The sequence below is a fragment of the Paroedura picta genome, chromosome 11 (genome assembly GCF_049243985.1).
Source record: "Paroedura picta isolate Pp20150507F chromosome 11, Ppicta_v3.0, whole genome shotgun sequence".
NCBI classification, from domain to species: Eukaryota; Metazoa; Chordata; class Lepidosauria; order Squamata; family Gekkonidae; genus Paroedura; species Paroedura picta.
In genome coordinates this window covers 142,209-167,327 of record NC_135379.1, presented here as the reverse complement: position 1 = coordinate 167,327, position 25,119 = coordinate 142,209, and the positions used below count along the sequence as shown (strand labels likewise).

At 53.8% G+C, this 25,119-nt stretch overlaps 1 protein-coding gene across 11 annotated transcripts; it reads right to left on the bottom strand.

The window, feature by feature from the left end:
• Window positions 1–248: 248 nt before the first annotated feature.
• On the bottom strand, window positions 249–23,910 carry DRC11L (dynein regulatory complex subunit 11 like). 11 transcript variants are annotated; one of them, XM_077303412.1, is made up of 19 exons: window positions 23,795–23,910; window positions 23,121–23,448; window positions 22,638–22,757; window positions 22,334–22,522; window positions 21,301–21,372; window positions 20,292–20,497; window positions 20,109–20,193; window positions 19,899–20,021; window positions 19,596–19,671; window positions 19,105–19,250; window positions 18,919–19,050; window positions 18,630–18,679; window positions 16,241–16,323; window positions 15,596–15,703; window positions 15,292–15,356; window positions 10,052–10,138; window positions 9,649–9,826; window positions 8,891–9,129; window positions 249–4,196 (listed from the first exon to the last, which is right to left on the bottom strand). In XM_077303412.1, exons 1-19 carry the CDS (start codon window positions 23,803–23,805, stop codon window positions 4,086–4,088), a joined length of 2,409 nt encoding a protein of 802 aa, XP_077159527.1. In that variant the 5' UTR covers window positions 23,806–23,910; the 3' UTR covers window positions 249–4,085. The 11 variants fall into 11 exon arrangements, with proteins under 11 accessions (XP_077159527.1, XP_077159524.1, XP_077159517.1 ...); XM_077303409.1 differs by having other exon boundaries at window positions 250–4,196; window positions 15,292–15,437; XM_077303402.1 differs by having other exon boundaries at window positions 252–4,196; window positions 15,292–15,491; window positions 23,795–23,909.
• Window positions 23,911–25,119: the final 1,209 nt, after the last annotated feature.

Sequence of the window (25,119 nt, the reverse complement as noted above, 5' to 3'; positions counted from 1 at the left end):
GGTCAGGTGGCTGCCTGGTCATGGATCCCTGACTGGCCTGCTCTGGCTTTGTGAAGAGAGCCCTTGATGGCAGCCTACTGCTGGATTCCCCCCCCCCCCATTTCTGTATTTATTTAGATTTTTATACCGCCCTTCCATACGGCTCTGGGTGGTATAGACCCTTATGGTGCCAAAGTCCCCATAGAAAAAATGTAATAAGGGATTTGTCTTGTTTTTTTGTAGATGGTCACTTTAATTAAACAGATGACTTTTCACCTGCCATTTATGGCACGAGTATTTAGACCATGACTCAAGAAATTATTTTATTTATTTGATTTCTTACCCTCCACTTCCATACGGCTCATGGCGGTTTACAAAAGTCTGTTTAAAACCCCAATGAAATACCCATTAAACCCACAGACAGCAATACAACAGTTGCATTTGGGGACCTTTCTTTCTGGTTTGTGAAGGATCCTCCACTTAAATTATAGAACCTTTGCCCAATGTGTATTTGAAGGTATGCAAAAAGGTTTGGTTGTTTTACTTTTAGACTGAATGGAAGCATAGGTATTTTTCTATTAACATTGTTTTATATTATAGTGACTTCTGAGTATGAAAGATTAGTGAAAGGTATGTGTTTGGTAAGATTTCTGTGTCTGCTTGGTAAGCATGATTTCTGACTTGTATACATGGTATTGATGATCAGTGATTGCACTTTGACACAGGCGTAAGCCACTGATGAAAGCAGGTGATAAATCTGGATCCCATTCTCGCTTGTGGTGAATTCATGTAATAGACAACAATTTCTAAGACAAATATTTATTGCTTTATTGACATGCTGTTGGGCCAATCTTCTTTTAGTTTTCCTGGCCGACTTTCCCCCAGCATGCCAAATCTATTACTGTACTAGCCCGAGGCCCTGTTTTAGCCTAGGCCCCCAGAAGGGCTTGCCTGCCTGCCTGCCTGCCTGCCTGCCTGCCTGCCTGCCTGCCTGCCTGCCTGCCTGCCTGCCTGCCTTCCTTCCTTCCTTCCTTCCTTCCTTCCTTCCTTCCTTCCTTCCTTCCTTCCTTCCACTTGGTGCCTGGGGCTCAGCCACAGCAGAGATTTCCAAGACAGGCATAAAAGTTGCCAGAACTTTTTTTGTAGATCGAACAAAGAGGCTGCTAAGTGATGAGTCCCCACAGGTGAAAACTCAGCTGGTTAAGTTTTGTGCTGCCGACATAAAAATACGATGCTCTAAAGTAGCGCAGTTTTAAGTCCTATTTTATGATCTGTTTTAAATTGTATTACATTAAATGACCATATTATTTTGGTCTCTTATGTATCGACTTCATAGAACTTGGTCTGAACGACTGTAGTAAAGTTTGATTGATTGATTGATTGATTGATTGATTGACATAAGACCCAGGGCTTGGGCTCAGCAAAGATGGACTGGGATGAAGGCAGCCCCTAGCCTGGGGGTCAGTCGGCTCCCCAAAGAGGTGAGACGGCTGAGCTGCTTGATGCAAGGACCTTTGTGGGAAACCCGGCAAGGGCCTGCTGAGGGTCTCTCCAGACCTTGGAGCCTCTTATCACCAAAGTTTCTCTTGGACCTTGAGGGCCTCTGGTCTTCTGGCAGGGGCAGTGCTCGCAGGCACATGGCAGGGAGGCATGGCTGCTCTGGGGTCAAACCCGCCCAGCAGGATCTTGCCTACCATGAGCTGGCTTGACATTGGGGGACCCTTGGTAAAATCCCTTCTGTAGAAGTTTTTCTGAGCGGCGCGCCCGTGTGTGTGTGCCTGGGGAGGATGAAAGTGAGCCAGAAAAGACCTCAGGACTCCTTCCAGAGGTGCCTGCATTCAGGGAAGCCAGTACAGTCCACATTGTCTCGAGCCGAAGGCCTGTGGTGCCCCAAGCTTATCATTCCTTGGAAACCACTCAGTTCCACCAGCAGAAGGGAAAGGGCCTTCCCACTCCACTGGGCCTCTCACTGGCTGCCCTGAGATAGGGGTCTGGGCTGAGTGACCCCAGGACCTCCCATGGACCCTTGCCCAGGTCTTGGCTGCTGCTGCACAGCACGATGATTCTTCCAGGAGGAGACTACACAGAGTTAGGGACTTACAGAGCCAACCTCTTTTAAGGTGGGCTTGACTCACCAGGTGGCCGAGAGAGCTGACCCCAGGAGAAAGCCCCCAGGAGGGGGTGGCAGAAGGCTCTGCTGGACCAGCCCCCTTCCTGTAGCCCTCAGACAAGGGTGTCTAAAGCAGCTGCACAGCCATAGGCATACACTGCAGGCAGAACGGCGTGACTTAGCTTCCTCCCTCCAAGAAACAAGTAGCTCTGGGCAACAGTGATCGGCCCAAGGTCTACTAGAACAGTGGTCCCCAACCCCCGGTCCGGGGACCAGGACCGGTCCATGGATCAGTTGGTACTGGGCCGCGGCTCCTCCTCGTCCTCCTCCCCGGCTGCTGCCTCAGGGGCTGCCCTGCCCCTCTGCCGCCGGCTCACCTTTGGGGCTCTCCAGCGGCTGCCATGGCTGGGGCTCCCCCTTCATGTGGCACTGCGCAACTGCTGCTGGCAGTGCCCCCCAGTGGGCGGCGGGAAGTTAGGGATGCCGGCAGGAAAGCAAGCGGAGCAGGTGCTCAGGCGGCGGCAGCAACGTCTCTCGGCAAAAGACTACTCCCCCCCCCCTGGGCCTCAGTAAAATTATCAAGCATTGACCGGTCCCCGGTGATAAAAAATTTGGGGACCACTATACTAGAGAACTACATAGCTAGGGGTGGATCCTTTCACTCCCCCAACTCTTGAACCAGCACCATCAGCAGATATAGTGAACAGATGGGCTCCTTCTTGTCAACTGGCTGCCACTGGCACCTTTGTGCCCCATGTCTCTTCCTGGAACAATGCCAGGGCCCAGCTGCACACCTGGTGTGGAAGAGGCCCAGCCTTTCAGCGTACTCCTTCTATTCTCCAGTGGGCCCTTCCTAAAACCCATCCTCCTGGTGCCTTGACTTTCCCACAGCACCAGGTGTGCTCAAGGGGCTGGTGCTCGAGGACTTCCCCACTCTGCCCTGTGCTGGCTCCCCACCTGCCTAAGGAAGACTTTTACGGGCACAGTGCTAGGCCTGCCACTTTGGTGAAGGCTGCTGGGTGGGTGTTTCTGCTCTTTCCACCCCATCTCATGCAGAGTCGCAGTTTTTGTCTCATCTTGGTCATATAGCGTTTGATAATATATTTTCTATGCCACCTCTTGGACTTTACTCCCAAAGCTTTGTTCACCCAGAGAAAGTCCTTTCTGGCTGAGCAAGAAATGCCCCTGGGGGTCTGAGTCGCCAGTAGGGTGGCCAGTTCCGGGCTGGGGAATACCTTCCAATTTAGGAGGTGGACCCTGGGGAGGGAGGGGGGGCAAAAGGACCTTAGGAGGGTCCAGGGCACCAGAATCCACCATTTCTCCAGGGAAACTGGTTTCTATTGCTGGAGACCAGTTGCAACAGCAGGAGACCTCTAGGCCTCACCTGGAGTTTGGCAACCAAACCGCTAGCCAGGATACTGTCCGCACCCCATAAAGTCGACACCCCCTTCTCCCTATGAGTGTTTCTGCAATCAAGACCCAGCCAATAAGAAGCCACATGATCTTGCCCAGTGTGCCCCACTCCTTTGGGTTGCCCCTTCCACAGGCAAATAGGTCTGGTTTCTTCCAGAAGGGGACCCCCAGGCGGGCTGGGGTGGCAGAAGTGCTCAGGACTGGATGGTGCAGAACAGCTCCTCCCTCTGGCCTCCCTCATGGGGACTCCTCTCCTGCCCTGAAGGGAGCAGAGGCACCAGAAGGAGGGGGGCAGAAGATGACCCGCCTTGAGCCTCCAGGGGGAGGTGGGATATAATAATAATAATAATAATAATAATAATAATAATAATAATAATAATAATAATAATAATAATAATAATAATAATAATAATAATAATGAAGCTGGCCAGCTCCCCCACGTCAGTCCTGGAGGGGCAACCCATGAGTGGTGTGTGTGTGGATCTTGTCCTCATGTCGCTTTCTGTCTTTGACTCAGAGAGACAGACTCGGATGGGCACACCTCCATTTATGCTAAAGCCGCAATATCTCACATTCCCCCTCCCTATTTCTTCTTCTTCTTCTTGTCTTTCACTTTGGCCTCTGCTGCCTTACGCTTCTCCTCCTCCACCGCCAGTAGTTTCTTCTTGCCCAGGGGAGTCTTGGTGTACCAGTCCTGCAGGAACAAGTCAAGAGGTCTGTTTCCTGCTTTATGGCTGCATGGTCTTCTTTGTCACCTACACTTTTTAACATCTACATGCACGCTCTTGCTCAGCTGGTCTGGAGTTATGGGCTAGGGTGCCATCAGCATGCACATGACACCCACCTCTATCTCCTGATGTACAGCCGGCCGGATACCCCCCCTGAAACATTTGCCAGTTGTTTGGAAGCAGTGGCTGGATGGATCAGGAAGAGTTACCTGAAACTCAACCCCTCCAAGACGGAGGTCCTGTGGCTGGGCTGGAGGGGCAGGATCAGGAAGCGCATTTCCCCTGCCTGGATGGGGTGCAACTGACATCTGCGCCTCTGGCCTGGAATTTGGGGGTGATCTTGGATGCCTCATTATCCACGGAGGCTTGGGTCACAGCAGTAGCTTGGTTGGCGTTTTTTCATCTGCGCCAGGCAAGGCTACTAGCACCCTATCTGTCTCCTGACCACCTGGCCACAGTGATCCATGCAACAGTCACCTCCAGAACAGATTTCTGTAACTTGCTCTACGCGGGCCCACCCTTGTCCCTGACCCAGAAAATGCAGCCGGTACAAAATATGGCTGCAAGAGCCGTCCTGAGCACTTCTACCACCCCAGCTTGCTGAGGGTCCCCTTCTGGGAGAAGCTAGAGAAGTCATCTTGGAGGGCACATGTCCAGCTGTTGCTGAAGCAAAAATAATGAACTGGGAGGGGTGGGTCCCAGTAAAGAGACAAATATAGAATAGTACACACAGGGAAACCAATATGGCAATAAAAAATATATCCAAGTTGGACTTATATAGAATTGTCTCTCTTCAGTTTCAGTAATTATTTTATTCTTATTTCACACAAGTCAAGATGCGTTTCGCCTACAGCTTTTTCAAGGGACGGTTTTTATATTTAAGGACCAACTTCAACTTATTAAGAAGGCAAAACGCGCCGGGCCTTGTGTGAAATAAGAATAAAAGAATTACTGAAACTGAGGAGAGACGACTCTATATAAGTCCAGCATCCTTGTGTCTCAACCAGTTCCTCTGGATGTCAAGCAACAGGGCAGGGAGGCTGAGGCCTTTCCCTGATGAGGACCTTAGAAGAGCCCTGCTGGGTCAGACCAGGACAGGTCCATCCAGTCCAGCCTCCCGCCTCACCCAGGGGCCAGCCAGTTCCTCTGAAGGGCCAGCCACAGGGCAGGGAGGCCAAGGCCTTCCTAAGGACCTCAGAAGAGCCCTGCTGGGTCAGACCAGGGAGGGTCTATCAAGTCCAGCATCCTCATGTCTCACATAGAGGCCAGCCAATTCCTCTGCAGGGCCAGCCACAGGGCAGAGAGGCCAAGGCCTTCCCCTGATGAGGACTCTGACCCTGGCATGCCTCTGAACAGGGAGGTTCCCTTTGGTCACCATGGCCACTGATAGACCCACCCTCCATAGACCTGTCCAATCCCAAGGAGAAGAAGAACAACAACAAGAAGAAGAATTGGTTCTTATATGCCGCTTTTCTCAACCCAAAGGAGGCTCAAAGTGGCTTACAGTCGCCTTCCCTTTCCTCTCCCCACAACAGACACCCTGTGAGGGAGGTGAGGCTGAGAGAGCCCTGATATCACTGCTCAGTCAGAACAGCTTTATCAGTGCCATGGTGAGCCCAAGGTCAACCAACTGGCTGCATGTGGGGGAGTGCAGAATCGAACCCGGCATGCCAGATTAGAAGTCCGCACTCCTCACCACTACAACAAACTGGCTCTCCTCCGCCTGCCTGTGTCCCACAAAACATCCCGTGGCCACAGATGCCACCCTTGAATCACTCTGCCTTTTCTCCTTCCCGAATCTACTGCCCATCGGCTCCATTGGATGCCCTCGAGGTCTACAATTTGGGGAGAGGGAGAAAAAAATTGACAGAAACCACCAAGTCTGTTCTGGTTGCCTAGCAACAGCCCCCTTTGGACATCTGTTTCTCAAAGTTACAGGTGCTCCTTTTATCACCTGTTTTTTAAAACCCCAATATATTTCATTTTCAGATATATAATAATTTCAAGATATTACATCAAGGAATACAAATTTGGAGATTTTCACACCCTCTATATTAATGATATAATAAAAGAGATGCAAAATCAGAAACCTCAAAAGAGTAAGTAGAGGCAGAAATACCAGGTAGGCCCCAAAGAGTTATATTGCTCCAAGGATAAGCATCCCTGGCCAAAGTTCCGATCTTGTTCACCGAAATTATGCTGGCCTCCCTGGGAGATGCTCTTGACAGGGATGGCAGCAATCTCTCAGGCAGGAAAGAGAAGCCCGAATTATGGCGCAAAAACAAGAAGTAACCAAGAGGAGTTGTGGTAGCTCATTCTCTGCAGGGGCATTATAAGGCCTGTAATCTCATGGGCCTCCCTGCTCTCCTTGGCCCCCCTGGACTGATACTACCTAATTAGATTAAAGAGGGGACAGGGTTTCCACCATATTTTTTATCTTTGATGCTTGTTGTAAACTGCCCTGAACCTGCTTGCAGGGAGGGGTGGTATAAAAATATCAAATCAAATAATAAATGAATCCTAATCAGAGCCAAGCCCTTCTGAATCTATTGAAATCAAAGGGCTTATTGAGGGCTGCATGGTCAGTCTTGCAGAGCAGCGGCTACAGGGGGGCCCTCAAACTGCACAGAACTTATGACCAGGAGCCTGTCAGGCTGACCGCACTGACCATTGGAAAGGCACCTTAAAAAGAAGCATGTAGCATTTCTCAAAACTTTGGACACTGATTAAAATGAAGTTGAAAGGGAGTTGGGAGAAAATGAACAACTTCCGAAGTGCCCTTATGATACCAGTTCAAATAAAATGTTTATTGCAGATCATGAAGGGTGTTATCAATGCAATAAAGCAATAAAAATTAGCATAGAATGTGAGAATATTAGAGATATTTATGTTTGATGAGTAATTTTGAAGATAAAAGACATAATTTCTATGTGACAATTACTAACCACATCAAAGGGGGAAAAGTTATGTCTAATAGTGAAGGGAAAATGCCAAACCGTGAAGTAATTAAAAAAAAATATTTCAAACTGAATTCTATTGTTTTGACAGAATGGGGTGACGGTGGGTGGGAATCTGTAATAAAATGGATGAGGTGGAGGGGAAAATAATTATAGAATCATTGAATTATAGATAGAATCATAGTGTGATAGAATCATAGAATTATAGAGTGACCTCCAGGGTCATTTAATCCAACCTCCTGAAGAATGCAGGAAATTTACAACTAAATTTCAAGAAGTGAAACATAAGTGGCAGAGGATTCCAAGTCAATTGAAATACCCACATAGCAGCAGCAGACCAAGAACCAAACAGGCAAACTTGAGAGAAGACAGAAAGATTCAACAAAAATACTTTTAGGCTGGCAGGAAAGGATTCTGCAAACTCTGAAAAAGTCCGAAGAAGAGTGCTCGCACTTGAAAGCTCACGCCTTGAATAAATCCTTGGTCTTAAAGGTGCCTGACTGGATTCTGATTTTGTTGTTCTGAAAAAGTTAGTTTGAAGGAGAGGCCGCAGATGGCAAACAAGGCATGAAATGCAAACCTTAGAAAAGGAGGGTCAAGAGAGAGTGCAGAAGGCTATTGTCCAAGGCAGGGCCAGTATGACCCATTTGCTGGCTGCTGAGTCTTCAACAGAACCCTGATCTGGACAGCCGACCGGCCAGGGAAATGCAGGGGAGGGGGAAAGGGAGCTTTGTTCATTCCTCCCATTGTTTAAGACATGCCTCCAAAGCAGTGCAGTGGCTAAAGTGATGCAGGCAGTTGTCTGCTGATTTTTAAGAGTGTGGGGCTTAGGTAGAGGCTCAAGAATCTGGGGATACATGGCAAGAAGACTACATTAGAAGGTGATCACATTCTGCGTGGGCTGGATGAAGACACAGCGCTTTCTCTCCTGCTCTCATAATGCTAGCAAGTCGGGGCACTTCATGAAGCTGGCAGGCAGGAGATGGCAAGACAGGCTGAAGGAATCGAAGTGGGGAGTCCACTGCCCAGAGTGGTGGTGACAGCCATGAGCTCAGAGGTCTTCTGTGGGTCAGGCAGACTGCTGAGGACCAAAGGGAGCCTCCCAATACATACGGAAGGGAGGCCAATAACTCCCAGTGATCGGAGGCATCAGAGGAAGATCTCAGCCTCGTGTGTGTGTGTGTGGGGGGGGGGGAGGGAGGCTGACTCCAGGGTGCCACTGGAAGAAGAAGAAGAAGAAGAAGAAGAAGAAGAAGAAGAAGAAGAAGAAGAAGAAGAAGAAGAAGAAGAGTTGGTTCTTATATGCCGCTTTTCCCTACCCGAAGGAGGCTCAAAGCGGCTTACAGTTGCCTTCCCATTCCTCTCCCCACAACAGACACCCTGTGGGGTGGGTGAGGCTGAGAGAGCCCTGATATCACTGCTCAATCAGAACAGTTTTACCAGCGCCGTGGCGAGCCCAAGGTCACCCAGCTGGTTGCATGTGGGGGAGCGCAGAATCGAACCTGGCATGCCAGATTAGAAGTCCGCATTCCTAACCACTACACCAAACTGGCTCTCTGGAAGCTGGGCCAGATGGCCCCTCACAGGGCTGATCTCTTCTGATGTCCTCATGCAGCTTCTGAGGGGTACATGATGTCCAGAAAGGGCCAGAGTCTCGCAACCAGCAGAGTAGAAGGCCAGGAAGAGAGCAAAATGGACACTACCCTCAGCAGTTCTTCCTCCTCCGGGTAGATGGGCTCTGCCCGGGCCAACATCTGCAAGAACTCGCTGGCTGCCAGTGGCCGCTTGGGTAGCTGTAGGAGGCGTCTCTCACTCAGCACTGCCTGTACTGCCTGCACCAGGCTGCCTTGGCTGTAGCCGTCGGACACCTTGGCCAGGGCACTGAGGTCAAGGGAGTCTGCCAGGAGGCCACCGTGTTTCTGGATGAGCCGCTGCCAGGTCACTGTGGGAGAGACAAGAGGGGGGAGGAGAGAGGGGAGTCTCTTGCAGGTAGGGGGAGGAGAGTGAGCAGTTTCTTGCCCCTTTATTACTTCAGACTGGGTATATTCAGGCCCCATTGCCAAGAGATACAGTGATTGCTAGCACTTAAAGAATAGCGGGGTGGCGGCATTTTGCAATGTGTTGGAGAGGGAGACATACAAGTGTTTCCAAGCCTCTGCCCCCCACTGTTGCACAGAGACCTGGAGGTCCTGGTGCTTGGCACCCACCCACAGTTGAGCAGAGGGATACTGTGGCCAGGCACTGGCAGAGGTGGAGAGATGATACCAGGGCCACAGTCCCTTCACCAGGATGCAAGAGGAGGGTGCTCTTGTTCCCCTGCAAAATGGTCAGTTGTCAACAGAAGAACTGGAGTGGGGCACAGATCTTGGTTTGTGTGAAAGTTTCACGCTCTTGCCGAGGCCCCACTGCAGGGAAGAGACCTCTGAGCTGAGCGGCTTCCCTCCTAGACCTGGGCCCTCACCGTAGCGGGAGGCATAGTCCGGCCGGGGGATGATCAGGATCCTCTCGTAGGCCTTGCAGAGACCCTTGATGTCGGCCAGGTAGGGCTTACGGGAAGTGCCCAGGAGCAGCACCCGGTCTGCAGCTGTCAGCAGGTTCAGGGCCTTGGGCAGGTCCTTCTTCAGACGCTTGGGGTCCAGCTGAGGGCAGCAGGGCCCCCCTGTCAGCAGCACCTGGGGCTGGGGGGGATCCTGCCCCCAACCTCCTGAGAATCTGGCCTGAAGACTCCTGAGACTTCAGACCTTTGACTCCGAGGGCCCCACTCGTCCCCTAGGTGTGGTGATCGGAGGGTCTGTTCCCCCTCACTCCGCGGGACTCTCCCAGCAGTTGCCCTCCCCCTGCCCCCCAGCCCTCCCTCTACTGACCTCTTTCTCCTCTTTAGGGACCTTCTTGTAAAAGGTTTTCTCAGCATTCCCCACCCAGAGGACTGATGGCTGCAAGGCCCGTGCCACCTGCATGGGAGACAGAGGGAAAGGCACTCTGAGAGGCAGCCGGCAGCTCAGGATGCCAGAGGAGAGTCTTTAAGATGCACCAGAAAGTTCCTTATCCAGCTATCCCAAAGACATGTCTCCTCTGATGCCCCCTGTGAGGGGCATTTTCATATGCTTTTGAATTCTGCACACGACAGAGTTTGCCCATTCCAGCAGTTAGTGAGGCAGGGATCTCCACTTCAGGGGGTATTTCTGCTGGAAAACTGCTCTCTGTGTGATGTCTCCTGACTTGTTGAGGCTGTGAACAGGAACTCTCTTTACCATAGAGTTAGTAAGATAGACAGGGACACTGACCACTCACCTTTGATCTCACTGACCTGTCCCTAGAGGGTAGTTTCCTGGGCCATTCCGCACTCATTCAAAATTGCACAATGGTTGCAAATTGAAATCGCTACTGATTTGCTGTTATGCACAACGTCGTTGACAATCTGCAACACTCCTGAAACCGATCCGCAAAAAGCGCTTCGTTGTAGCGCTTTCAGGGAAATCCCAAAAAGTGGATTTACCCTCCGGAAAGCGCTACATTCTTGCAACCAATCTGCAACACTAGTGGGAAAGTTCTGTGCATTACCATTGTTGCGGTTTCTGCAAAGTCCCTCCCCCTGGCTCTCTACTCTGATCTTCCGGCGAAGCGATCGCCATTTTTTTTCTCGGAGCGAGCAGAGATCAACGCACCGGCGAGCCTTCGTTTACCCAGCGAGGCTTCCCCGGCTGCAGTCCCTCCCCAGAGCTGTTTAAAGTCACCAAGCACCAAGCAACACACAGCCCCGTTTGCTGGTTTATTTTCCCTTTATTTTTCACTCTATTTTCGGCCGAAAATCGCACCCATGCGGGGGGGGGGTATTATTTTTTCACTTGGGGGGAGCGTGGCAACGATGAAACGGCAGCTCAAACACCACCTGCTAGCTAGATGGGTCTCTCCATTGCAACGAATCAACGCAGATTCGTTGCAATGTGTGTGTGTGTGTTTTTTAAACCTTCCTTAAAGGGAAAGGGGCTCTTTGGGAGCATGATAATGGCCGCCCATTGGCTGCTTGTTTGATTGACGGCCAGGGGCGGGACAAAGCTCGGCAATATCGTTTCCTGGCTAGCAATTTTTGCCGAGACCGGAAACCTGTGGCAAATGATAGAAACGCAACTGGATTCTACTACATAGGCAGGTATGCATAACGACGAATTCCACTATTTAAAATGGTGTTTTTTCCTTCCGCAACCAATTTGCTACATAGATCCTGGTGCGGAATGGCCCCTGTTTCCCCAGTCTTGTCCTCTTCTCAGCTCTTAAGCCTGCAACATGATGGAAGGGAGATGCCTCAAGCATCTCTCTCCATCCAGCTATTTAGATTAGAATAGGAACCTTATCTTTACCTCGAAGTATGTAGTATTAAGTTCACACAGTAATGGGTTTAAACTACAAGTACAACGATATAGGCTAGATATCAGGAAAAATGTTTTCACAGTCAGAGTAGTTCAGCAGTGGAATAGGCTGCCTAAGGAGGTGGTGAGCTTCCCCTCACTGGCAGTCTTCAAGCAAAGGTTGGATACACACTTTCCTTGGATGTTTTAGGATGCTTTGGGTTGATCCTGCGTTGAGCAGGGGGTTGGACTAGATGGCCCCTTCCAACTGTATGATTCTATGAAGTATCACAATAAAATCAGAGTCCAGTAGCACCTTTAAGACCAACAAAGATTTATTCAGGGCATGAGCTTTTGAGTGCAAGCACTTGTCACTATGTAAGAAGATCATAGTCTGATGAAGAGTGCCTGCACTCAAAAGCTCACGCCTTGAATAAATCTTTGTTGGTATTAAAGGTGCTTAAAGGGTTTTATTGCACATTTGTGAATGTGACCCACACGCACTCTGCTTGCACACTGTGCTGATTGCCGAACCAAGGCAACTCTGCTAACTTTCTGGATATTAACACTTTCCCAATGCTTAATATCCTTCTATTTCCAGACTGGAGGAGGATGGGCCACTATTTGTTGTTTGTCTCTATTTGCATTGGTTATGACACTGGTAAGTCACTCTGAATGGGGTGGGACGGTATCACTGTTTTAGTACAGTGAAGAAACAAGACCCCTTCCAGGTACAATTTCCTTTGAAAAAGCAGAGCACAATTCTGGTTGGTTGATAAATCTGTCTGTGTGATACAAACACACAGTCATGCATGTGCACTTGGGCAGGATGTGTTGTGGGTTCTGCATAGCATATAGTGTTGGAGGTAAGCTTTTGATTGAGTGGATCAAATTGTGGGATGCCCTGCAAAATTTGGGGGTGCCAGTGCATTTGATCAAACTGATGCAGTTGCTCTATGCAAACCAAGAAGCCATTGTACATATACCATTTGGTGACACTAACTGGCTCAGAACTTGTTTGCTGAGATCATTATGAGAGAGATTGAACTCAAAGAATCAAACACTGGAATTAAGATTGGAGGAAGGAATATAAATAATCTTCAGTATACTGATGACAAGACCTTTCTGTCAGAAACTAAGGAAGGCCAAGAACAGCTGATTGCAAAGGTCAATGACCTTTTCTTAAACATCAAAGAGACAAAAATAATGACCATTGCAAAAAAGCCATGTTACAACAACAATTAATGTTGACGAGATCAAATGCATTCAAGAATTAATTTTTCCTGGGTCACAAATTGCTGTGAGTGGTGACTGCAGTAGGGAAATAAAACAGTGAATTGCTCCGGGTTGCTCAGCAATTATGAGCTTGAACCGAACATGGAAAAGCAAGGACAGAAGCATGACTACCAAATAAAGAATAGTTAGGTCTATCATATTTCCAAGAGCCACCTATGGCTGTGAAAGTTGAATGATGAAAAAATCAGACAAGAGGAGAATCAATTTGTTTGATCTCTCGTGTTGGAGAAGGCTTCTGCGAGTTCCATGGACAGCAAAAGTCAGAAACAAGGAAATACTGCAGCACATGAGCACCCCAAATACAGGCTCCCCCTCTCTGGAAGAAAGAGAAGAGTTGGTTCTTAAATGCCGCTTTTCTCTACCCAAAGAAGTCTCAAAGTGGCTTACAATCTCCTTCCCTTTCCTCTTCCCACAACAGACACCCTGTGAGGGAGGTGAGGCTGAGAGAGCCCTGAGATTCCTGCTTGGTCAGCTTTATCAGTGCTGTGGTGAGCCCCAGGTCATCCAGCTGGCTGCATGTGGGGGAGTGGGGAATCAAACCAGATTAGAATTCCGCCCTCCTAACTACTACACTGAGACCCCTCTGGTATACTGTCAAAGGCAGGGGCTCTCCTGTGTGCAGGGCTGGCAAGGGGGCAGTGGATGGCAGCCTCAGGCTGGGGGTGGGGTACTTCGCAGAACTGATCTGAGTGGAGACTGTGGTCAATGGGAGACTTCCTGCTTTTGGAGCATTTGTTAGCACAGACTGAAGAAATGTAGAACAGCCAGACAATTAGGCCTCTTTCTCCTCTGCATATACAAAGTTTGTTTCTCTTCTCAATAAAACTGTTTCACTCTTTAAACAGCCTAGTGCTTTGCCCTCATTACATATTTAAATTCTGCCAATACTGACCTGAGTCTGTGGTTGAGCAGCTCTTCCTGTTGGGCATTTATTCCAACAATTGTGTACCCTCTGTTAATGTAGGGAAAACAAGAGAGATCTATGTTGCTCCCTGAAGCTGCAGTTACTCCCATGTTCTGCTCCGGAAGAGGGAGAGAGGAAACAAGAGAGCCTACCAGGTCCGAAGTCGGCTTGGGCACCACAAGAGGCCTGCTTTTAGCCCACCCGGCTTTCTGTCCCAGCTTGGACTGTGAGTCACATCGACTACGAGTGTGGAAGCAAAGCCGACACCCCCTGAGGCATGTGTGAACCTCACCCTCAGCAGAAGGGCAATGTGATCCCAACCTGCCTGCAGCCAATGGTGAGACAGGAGCTCTCCTCAGGTTGGGCTAGCAAGGGTGACTCTCCGCCACTGAGACTCAAGGCCTATGACATAATTAAAAAGAGCTAGGCCACAGCTGTAGCAATGAAAGCAAAGGTGTGTCGAAGGCTTAAAAGTGAGTGGAGGGAAGCAAGAGGAATTTAGCAGGGACAGCTTGGTACTTGGGTACCTAACATGGGCCAAGGGTGCCATACTTCTGCTATATTAGCTTTTGATAGAAGTGTAGATTTAGGAGCCACTGCCCATGTTTATTGCCTGTTTGCTTCCACTTTTGCACCTTCCCCCCTCCATCTTCCTTTGTGGCCCTTTAACTTGGTTGCCTGGCTATTGGGACTGTTCTAGCCTTTTGAAGATTTCATGCATTTCATGGGTTCTCACCAGAGGAGGAGTTTGTTGAGGTGTTTTCTGCTATGCTTGTCTTGCTCTGTCTTAGTTCCGACAAAGGACTGTTCAGGTTAACTTGCGTGCTTTTATTAGGATAGATTCAAATGAGTAGCCATGTTGGTCTGAAGTAGCACAATAAAATCTTTGTTGGTCTTTAAGGTGCTACTGGACTCTGATTTTATTGCTTGCTTTTATTAAGCTTAATCTTTTGCACCAAGTCAAGGGTTTGTGTTTGTGAGCAATCTGAAGAAACTTGAAAGGAACAGCCCTGCTCAGAAAAACATGTCTCTTGGGGCACATTTGGACCTGGGCTCTTTTGTGCTCACAAGAAGAAAACAATAAATTGCTCTCCATTTTTCCATGGGCAAATTGTAACACACATTTGAGTGCCTGGGTTGGATCTGGTTTTTGTTCAGTGTTCTGAGGTGTTGCCTGTTCAGCTGCTGCTCCTGCCTTATGATCTACACTGGAGAGCACTAGAAAATGTTAACTAGGGTTCCTTCCTTAATCAAAGCAGGTGACAATATCAAGCACCAGGTGGGCAGGGACAATGTGCTAAAAGGAGAAGGGATTGTTTCGCTCCTGGGAGAAAGCCCAGGCCAAATGAGTTGCTTGCAGGCTGAGGCACATAATTCAGAAGTTTGCCCTAGACATTTCTTTCAGACAAAAATACCAGCTGTTCACTATCTCTGGGTATGACACACACCACAGAAATCAGCTCCACGTCTGACATTGATTCCCTGATGATAAAGAAGATGGGGGATGGGCTGCTCCATCCCCTGCACCCCACCCTGACACCCCCCAGCATAGCCCCACCTTGAAGATCAGGTGCACCAGCATCTGGAGGCCACTCTTGCCTGGGTACTTCCCGGCCAGGTTCTCTGGGGAGAGGTCAAAGAGGTTGGCTCCTGTTTCAGTGCACACAGCATGAACCAGCATCTTTTTCCCTGTGCCTGCTGGGCCTACCAGAAGGATGGATCTCACCAGGGGTGCTAACTCGTGCACAGTTGGAGAACCTGTGGGGAAAAGGGGGAGGAGAGTAGGGCCCCATTGGGAAAGAGGTTCCTGCTCCTCCCCCCAAGTAGCACCAGGTGCAGGGGGGGAATCCCTGAGATCATACCAAGGCGCAAGATGGCATACAGAGCGATGTTCTGACGCACGTCGAGCATGGAAGGTATGGGCTCTGTCTCTGCAAGGCGCAATGTGGTGCCCAAGTAGCAGAAATCTCCTGCAGGGAAAGCCAGAAGGGAAAGGGGCTTCCTACCTGCCGAGCCACTAGTTCGAGCCAAAGGTCCTGCACCCATGGCAGGAGGGCTGGGCACACCAACTCCAGTACGGCCATCTAGGACTGCGTTCAGCCAGACCCTTTCTAAGGGGTGCCCCCCCCAACACTGCTGCTTTCATCAATTGCAGGGGGTTTGTACACAGGCCCAGTGGCTCCTAGGCTGGGGGGACTCATTCCCCTCATCGATAGCCCCACATTCCTACAAGCAGCCCCCAGCCATTTCTGCTTTAGCCTCCCAACAGCCCTGTTAGCCCCCCCCCCCTGTGAGCCACTGAGAAGGCAGTGCCTCCCTCCTTTCCTCAGCACCAATGCTTCTGCCAGCCTGCCCACCTGGGGGAATCAGACAGGCTACCCCTTGGAGTCTGACTGGGCTCAGGCTGGGCCTGGCTGCCAGTTCTTCCATGAAGGCTCTCTTGGAAACTAATGACCCCCGCGATCAGAGCCATTCTGTGTTGCACTGGGGAGGGGGGTGTCACTCACCAGAATAGGCAGACAGGGGCACTTTTGGAGATTTAACCACGATGCCCTGCAGCACCAGCTCTTCGTAGAGAGAGTCAATTGTTCTGGGGGGGAGGAAGCAAGGCCACAGTCAGCCCTCTCTGGGGTTTAGGCCCAGGAATACCTCTACTAACCCCCTCCCCCCGCTTACCCAGCAAGGCCAAGGCAGGAGGATGGCGGCCCTCACACTGCCCTGGGAAGGCCACCAAAGGCCAGCCCAGCAGTGTCACACCCTGGGTCCTCCTCTTCCATAGCCCAAAATGCCCATCAGCCCCTCCAAGCAGTTTTTAAAAAATAATTTGTTTTTTATATCACCTCTCCCCACTAGTGGGTTTGGGTTTACAGCAGTAAAATAACAAATTCTGAGTCCAGTGGCACCTTTAAGACCAACAAAGATTTATTAAAGGCGTGAACTTCCTCAGACAATCGTGCCTGCACATGGAAGCTCATGCCTTGAATAAATCTTTGTTGGTCTTAAAGGTGCCACTGGACTCAGATTTTGTTCTACCTCTTCAGACCAACATGGCCATCTATCCACTTGAATCTAGGGCCATTCCGCACGACTTTAATATAGCACTAGTCTTACATTTTGTTTTCGCCACTAAAACTACGTTCCGCATGACGTCGTGAGCAATCTGCAACACTCCTGCAACACTAGCACCAAAATCGCTTCGTTGAAGCGATTTCCGGGGAATTGGGAAAAGTGGATTCACTCTCAGAAAATCGCTACACTCTTGCCAACAACCTGCAACGCGAAAAAGACATGTGCATTCTCAATGTAGCGGTTGCAACGAAGTCCCTCCCCCTGGCTCTCTCCTCCGAACTTCCAGCAAAGCCATCGCCATTTTGTTCCCCTCGGAGTGGGGAAAGCAACGAACCAGCGAGGCTTGATTCACCCAGCGAGGGTTCTCCGGCTACAGTCCCTCCACAGAAGTGCTTTAAAGCTCCCCTAAGTCCCCAAGAACAGCACAGAACCCTGTTCACCAGTTCCCTTTAATTTTGGCCAAAAATGGCGCCTGTGCCGGGGGGGGGGGTTCCACTTGGGGAGCATAGTAATGATGAATCGCCAGCTCACACGCCAGCTAGATGGGTCTCTCCTTGCAACGAATCAACGCATATTCGTTGCAACATGTGTGTGTGTTTTTTTAAACCTGTGCTTAAAGGGAAAGGGCCTTTTCAGGAGCATGATAACAACCGCCCATTGGCTGTTCCATTTGATTGACGGCCAGGGGCAGGAACAAGCACAGCAAAAATCGCTTCCTTTCTAGCGATTCCTGTGAGACCGGAAACCTGTGGGTAACAAATGAAACACAACTGGATTCCACTACAAATGAAGGTATGCGGAATGCCGAGATTCCACTATTTAAAATAGCGTTTCCGCTTTGTGAAAGCAATTGGCAACATTGGTCCTTGTGCAGAATGGCACAGTTAAAACACAATTAAACTAGATCAACTCCTTGCATCGCCACCTTCCATCTTGTCCACTGGACTAGCTGCCTATTTAGATGGGATAAATGAATCAGAGGCAGGGAGAGGTGCGAGGCCCTTATAACTCCCAGGCCACCATGGCCTCAACCACAAACCTAGCAGGAGAGGGCCACTTTGCAAGCCCCTGGAAGAACTTTGGCAACTCTGCCAGGGCCGTTTTCTCTGCTGGCCACTTAGGATTAGGGTTGACGCCAGAGCCCAAAAGGGCCTGGCTCTGCTCAAGGCCAGGCAGACTTCTTTGGGGCTGGGGATTACCAGAGCTGGCATGAGTGGAACACAATGGTCCCAAGGGAGCAGAATGGGAGAGGCAGTCCTGCATGCTGTAGCCAAGGACAGCTCGATCTCGCCCGAACTCAGAAGCCAAGTGAGGTGGGCCCTGGCTAGCCTTTGTAGGGGAGACCAAGGGTGTGATGCTGGCCATGGCCAACTGAACATCTCTTGGCTGGGAGGCCACAAGTCAGCTGTGGCATGATGGTGGCCTTTCCCATCTCCCAATACCAGGATGGCTTGATGCAGGTGGCTCTGTGAGCCCACAGGCTGTGTGAGAAGGGCTGTGATGTCACTACTGGGCTGTGCCCCTCCCCCAGCCAGTGGAGCTTTCCAGGCCAGTGAGAAGCAGTGGTGGTGGCTGGCCATGGCCTTCCTCTGCAGAGTCTCCCTTCTAGGACTGGCCTGCTTAGCCTCCAAGAGGAGGCTATACCATGCTTCCCTGCCTAACCCAGAAGCACCCTTCTGGTCCATTCTGCTGGACTTTGAGGGGCTACTGGACTCCTAATTCACACAAATAATCATCCCAAACAAAAACATGCAGGGGGGCGGCCACCCACCCCTAGCTCATCAGGGCAACCCCACAGGAGAGCTTTTGTGGGGAGGGGGTGAGTACCTGTCAGGTGTAAGATCCTTCTCCTTCTTGCCTTTCTTCCCTTTTTTCTGCTTCAAGCAAACCAAAGAAAATCTTTTCTGCAAGGCTTCTGAATGAGGGTTTCTGGAAAGGGTCTCTTCCAGTCCCCTCGCCACAAGCAACACCCAGCCCCACTGAAGCCACCTTTAGCCAAGAGGGGTTGTTTGCAACAGGCACTCAGAATCGAACCAGGTACCTTGTGCGACCCAAGCCCCCTTGCAGCACCGGCAGACCTGGAGGTGGGGGTGCAAGTGGGGGCCAGAAGCCTCACCTTGGCACTCCTCTGGGCCTTGGGGGGTTTGTCTCTTTTGCTCCCCTCCAGGTCCACAGCCAGCCGCAGGTTCTGGAGTTCCTCGCGCATCATCTCATCTACCTGGGGAGGGGCAAAACTATGCCAGGAATGCTGTCCCCTTAGACGTTGCCAGACCCTGCCCCCTCCCCTCCCCCCCCTGCCCACCTGCAGCCGTATCTCTGCTGCCACTTCTTTCTGCATCTCTGCCCGGATGAGTCCGGCTTCATAGCGCTGCTCAAAGTGGATCACCTCGTCTTGGCCGTTCCACAAAGCTGGGAGGGGTTGGGGTTGGTTATTATCAGTGCCTATGCCTCCCCCAAGAGGATAAAGCCAGAGATTACTCCCCTCCTGCAGGCCTTCCAAAAGCCAACCACCTTGGCCAGCAGCTGGAGGTCCTATAGGAGGGCCAAGGAAACTGTCTGTGCAGGAGGCAAGGGCAGGAGCCGGCCACATCCTGAGCTCAAGAGGGGACTCCTCGGGGGTCTCAGAAGGAGCTGCCTCTGGCCACTTTGGATCCCTTCCCTGCTGAGTGCCTGGTCTGGAGAGACTGGGGGTCATCCGGGGCTGGGCAAGCCCCCCTTTCTCCAGGCTTCTGCCAAGACCCTCCCCTCTGGCAGGCGGGCAGGACCCCTTTAAGGCACCTTCCTGGTCCTCACCTGTGTACTCCTGGAAAGCCTGATCAATGGTTGTAATGAACTTGGAAGGGGCCAGCTTCAATCCCTCATCTTCCTCCTGCAAAAAAGCTCCAGCCACCCCTGCACTCATTCAGAGGAGCTGCCCACCTCCCCTCCCTGAGCCTCTCAGGGTCCCCACCCACACCATCTCCCTAGGGCCCTCCACTGTGGTGCAAGAGCGAAGCTCCCCCCAGTGCAGCAAAGCCCACTGCTGCACCATTTCAGACATGAGGGGACAGGTGGGCTCAGCAGGCCACCTGTCACCAGCCCATGCCCCCCCCTCACCGATTTCTTCTCCTTTGCTTTCTTCTTCTCCACTTCCTTCTCTTTCTTCCCCTTCTCCTTCCCTTTCTCTTTGTCCTTCTTCTTGTCCACCTTGATGTCAGCCAGGTCTAGTTCAGCCCTCACCTGGTAAGGAACCCAAGAACAGAGTCCTGCTGGGAGCAGGTGGGGTGGAGATGACGTACCCAATGACCTATCCTCCAGGTCCTATACCTCTTCTGGAGTCTTTTGGGCAAAGAGGACACTGGAGCCCCCAATCGCCTCCTCAGGGAAGTCAGGGAAGCGGCCGGTCAGGTCACTGAGGAAGAGCAGAGTTCTGGATTAGGCCCCAGGCTGGTCTCCTCCAAACAGCCTCCTCCCTGCAAGGGAAAGGGTGCCTGACCCCGCAGCACTCACTGGCACTCTATGAACCACTGACGCAGCTGTGCCTTCATCTCCTCACGCATGCTTGGTCCCTCCACTTCATAGACAGCCTCACGGATGCTGTGCAGTGCATCCTGATATTCAGCCTCGTAGTCTGACTGGCGCATGCGCCGGAACTCTTCCCCAAGTTGTGCCCGAATGGTGGCAGGCGATGTGCCCATCAGCTGTGGCTCAAGCGCCTGCAAAGGAAACCCGCCAGAGAGGAGGGACAGGCAGGGTGACCTCGGCCTCTGACCCCCTCCCTATGGCGGGCAGCAGGAAGGCTTGGGGGGGGGAGGGAGGGAGGGAGGGAGGGAGGGAGGGAGGCAGGCAGGCAGGCAGGCAGGCAGGCAGGCAGGCAGGCCGGTAGGCCATTAGGGACCACGGAGGCGGGAGGCGAGTGCGGGCATGCAAATGAGCCCGTAATGAGTTCGGAAGAAGCTGCAGGCGCGGCGCTTTCCTGCTGCCCAGCAGCGCCCGCCCAGCGTAGGCACTTTCCCGCCTCATTGGCCCCCAAATGGATTTTAAATATCATTCCGAGGACACAATTATTTAAAACGCTGAACTAAACACTTGTTAATGGCCAGGCAGCAGCGGCAACGTTGGGGGACGTTGGGGGACGGGGCGGGGTGACAGAGGCTGCGCCTGTTCCCCCCTTCCGGATGATGGCCGGAGCGCCTTGGCCACCGGAGCTGCCTTGGGCTACTTGCTGCTCTGGCTCCAGACCCATGCCTGCCCTACTGCGAGGCAGAGCAATGGCAAGGCCCGAAGCAAAGATGGTGGCGGCCGAGGGCGTCAGTCTTGCCTGCCACGGTCCTGGGCCCAGGCCAAGGAGGCCACCAGCAGCATGGCAACCCAGTCCCCACTCGTGCGCTCTGCCCTCTGGTGCTCAGACGTCGGCTTGCGAGAGGAGAGAGAGCTGCGGTCCCTCGGTGCGTGTCCCAAGGATGTGTGAAGGCAGCCAGGCAACGCGGGGGGGGGGGGGGGGGAGGGGGGGGCTTACCATGCCGATGAAGACCATCTCCTGCTGCCGGTTTTGCTGGGTGAGGCGGCGCTGCAGACACCCCTTCCACACCTGCGGAGAGGAGAGGAGACCGCGCCAGGCAGATGGGGGCGCTTGCCCAAAGCCTGGTCAGGGCCGAAGGGGGAACTGTCCTCTTCATTGCCTTGCTTCTCTCCCCAGCCACCAAACCTCGAGAGGATCCCGTCGGGGGTGGCTTCTGCCCCTGCCGCCCAAGGACTACGACGCTCTACCCAGGAGGCGGGAATAACCCAGACTGTCACTTACTCTGTTTCTCGGCCCCCAAGCCCCTTCCCCCTCCACATGCATAGGGCACCGTGGGAAGGAGACACGTCTGGGCAGGCCACGCCACTGTCATGTAAACCTCCGACGGAGGCCGGATGGGGTGTGAGGTGTGCAGAGGAACTCCACCTGTCCCATGCCTGCCAGTCCAAAGTGGACCGCCGCTGGGTTTTTAAAAAGAATACCCCCACCACCGCCGACTCTGCCGTGAAGCCCGCCTGTCCGCTAGTGGGGGCGGGAGGCCGCCGCCAGCAAAGAGGCGCAGTCTAATGAAATGGGCCCGACGGGCGAGGGAGGGCGGCAGGCGGGCAGGTCGCTGTTCTCCGGATCTCGTTCACAGCTGTCCTCCCCCGGAAAGCTGGACCGCGAGGGCGAAAGTCGACGGGCTGGCGTTTGGGTCCCGCTCCCTTCTAGTCTCGCATTCGCCCCGGCTGCTGCCCTGCCTCGGCCCCTGAGGGTCCCCGCCCGCCCAAGGGCGGGTTCGCCTTCCTCTGTCGCGGCAGCCCGCCTCCCCACCACCCAGAACGGACGCAGGAAAGCCTCCCCCCCCCCCGCCCGCCGCTCTTCGCCAGGGCCCCGAAGAGAGCGCCGTGGGGCCGTGCCTTGGAGGCCTCCTTGTCCAGCCGTGATCCTTCTTGCGCGTGTCGGGCGCGCCTGGTCGGGTCTTTCCCGCGGCGCTAGGGCGCCCCCTCTCGGCTCCGGCGGGGACCAGGCGCGGTGCCGGTTGGCCTACCTTCTGGACGCAGATGGCCGCCTGGCCTCGGTTGGGCTCCTCCAGGCCGCCTTCGCGCACCTTCCTCTCGCGCTCCTCGTCCCGCCGGATCTCGCGCATGAAACGGGCACGCAGGCGCCCCTGCCGCATCCGCTCGGCCATCTGGACCAGGCGCACCGCCTCCTCCCGCGGCATCGACGGCCGCGGCGTCTGGCGAAAGATCGACCGGTTAGAGCCAGAGAGGTCGGCTGCGGAGGGGCCTTCCCTGGGTGGGACCTCAAGGATCCCTGGCTGGAGGGCAGCCCGCGCGAGCACCCCTGCTCACCGCCACGGACTTGCCGGGCGCCACCCGGGCCAGGATCTCGGTCAGCACCTCCTGGCGCTCTTGCAGCACTTTGGCACGCTCGCTCAGGAAGTACCGTGGGATCGGCACTTCCAGGTCGGCCTGCGGAGGGAAGGGAAGGGGAACACGGGTCGGTTGCGGCTCCCACATGAGGCTCCAGGGTCCCTCCAAGCCCCCAGCTCTAGGGACTCGGTGAAGGGGTCTGGCCGATCACACAAGTTCCTGGACGTTCCCAGGCACGGCGAGCAGCTCCAGTCTGCCTGGGCCGGAGCTTGGTAGGGCAGAGCCCGCTGCCCGATATTCCGCCTCCCTCTCAGGAAAGTCCCGAGCCAAATGCGGCGACAGAACGCGCGGGTTCCCCACACCGCCCACAGCGGCGACCTCTGTGCTGCCCCAACACAGACCCGGGAAATCCCCGGAGGTGCCCCTGGGGGGAGCCTCTCTGTCCGCCGGCGGGGCACTGACCGGGTCGAGGCCGAGCTCCTGGAGGACGTGGTCCATGTAGTGATACTCAGAGAGTTGCAGGTCCACCAGCTCCTGTTTGAGCTCCAGCAGGCGGCCGAGCACACCGTCCAGCAGCCGCCGCAGCACGGGCCGCTTCTGGGGCTGGACGCCCTGGTCGTAGCAGGCCTCCAGGCGCCGCGCCACCTGCACGTAGCGCACGAAGAGGATGGCCAGCGTGTGGAAGAAGAGCGCCGCGTTCCGCTCGGGCTTGCGCGGCTCGGCCGGCAGCTCCTTCTCCAGCAGCTCCGCCAGCACCACCTGGGACTCCTGCCATAGCTTGCCGTACGTGCTGCGGGTCGACGAGAGGCCTGCGGTCAGGAGGGACGGCCGAGCCTGGTCGACGGAGTGGGGGGAAAGCCAGCGAGAGGCGGCCAAAGGGGTCGCGCGAGGGGCAGCCGGCTGCGACAGACACCGCCCTGCGTCCCAGTCTCCAAGGGCCTTCCAGGCGGCAGAGTCGGACAGATAGGGCAGCAGCGGGATCCCGGCGGGTCAAGGCGTTCCGCGGGCGACCCTTCCCCCCCCCCCCGGATGAGAGAGCGGGCCCGGGCACGAGCGCTGCGGCCGAAGGAACAGTGCGCGCGTAGGGAAGGGGGGACAAGCTTTGCTGCGCATCGGGAAACCACCCGCGTGCACACCTGCTGGACATGTTGCCGTCTCCTATTCCCCGCGGGCGGGCGGGCGGGCGAACCGTCCCCGCCCGAGAAGGGACCCCTCCCGGCCCGCCCTCCGGGGCGTTCTCTGGTTTCTGTGGGAACCGCCTGTGACAATGGAGGGCGGGCCGGGAGGGGTGACCTTGCGATGGCGCTCTAGAGAGGCTGCGTAGCCTGCCGGCTGGCACCCCATCCTGCACTCCCCCCCCCCCCCGGGAGGAGCCAAGCAAGGGAGCCCGCCTTCCCCGCGGGCGAGCTCCATGACGCAGGCCGGCACACGAACCCTTTGGCCGCCGCCACCACCTCCGGCCTCGCACAGACCTGTGCAGGAGTGCCAGCATCCACACGCTTTCTGCCCGCCCCTTCTCCCCGTGGTCAGCGTGGGCCAATTCTTTATGGCGGTTCATATCGGTGGCCTTCGATTTGATTCCCCCCTCCTCCATCTGCAGCCAGTTGGGTGACCTTGTACCAGTCCCAGTTCTATCAGAGCTCTCTCAGCCTCACCCACCTCCCAGCGGGTGTCTGTGGTGGAAGGAGGAAGGGAAGGCGGTTGGGACTCCTTTGAACACAGATAAGTGGAGTACAAAAAAGGAGCGCATCTTCAGGGCAGGGGTAGTGAGGCTGGGCTGCCCTACCCAAGGTTGTGAAGTTTGCTCCCCCCCCCCCCCGCCTCAGCCCCTGCAGGGACCTAGCAATTGTACTTGAAGACACTCAGCTATTCCCCACCCTTTGCCGTGCAGGCATGCAGGCAAGCAGGCACCCCCCCACACATAGTTGACCCCCCCATCCTTGCTTGGAATTCAACATGGGCAGCAGGGGGGGGGGCGCTGGTCTTTCCTGGGCAGGGAGGGAGTGGTCCTTGCTAGGCCCACCTTCTACCCCCAACCCTGCCCCACCGTAGGGCTGCAGCTGAAGGCAAGCCTGCCTGGGGAGGAAGCAGGACCACGGCCACAGGAAGTTACATCTTGGAAGCAGGAAGTTACATCTTGCTCTTCCTTCAAAGCGCTCCCCCCCCCCCTTGTAAGGCAGGGCAAGAGCAGACAGCCTGATTGGTCCCAAGGCCCTCCGGAGGCCACTGCGCATCGACCTCCCTTAAGGAGCACCGACTCCCCACCCCCCAACAGGCACGTTGTGAGGTGTGGGTGTTCTGCAAGGACTGGGGCAGGCTGCGGGTAGAAGAGAGATCTGATGGGAGTCTGGAGGGGGCAGGCACTTGGACCAGTGCCATCCTCCCAGAAGCAACTGGGGCCTCTCTTTCCGCAGAACAGATGGCCAGGCCCCCTGGATGCTGGCTGCGCCCCACACTTGGC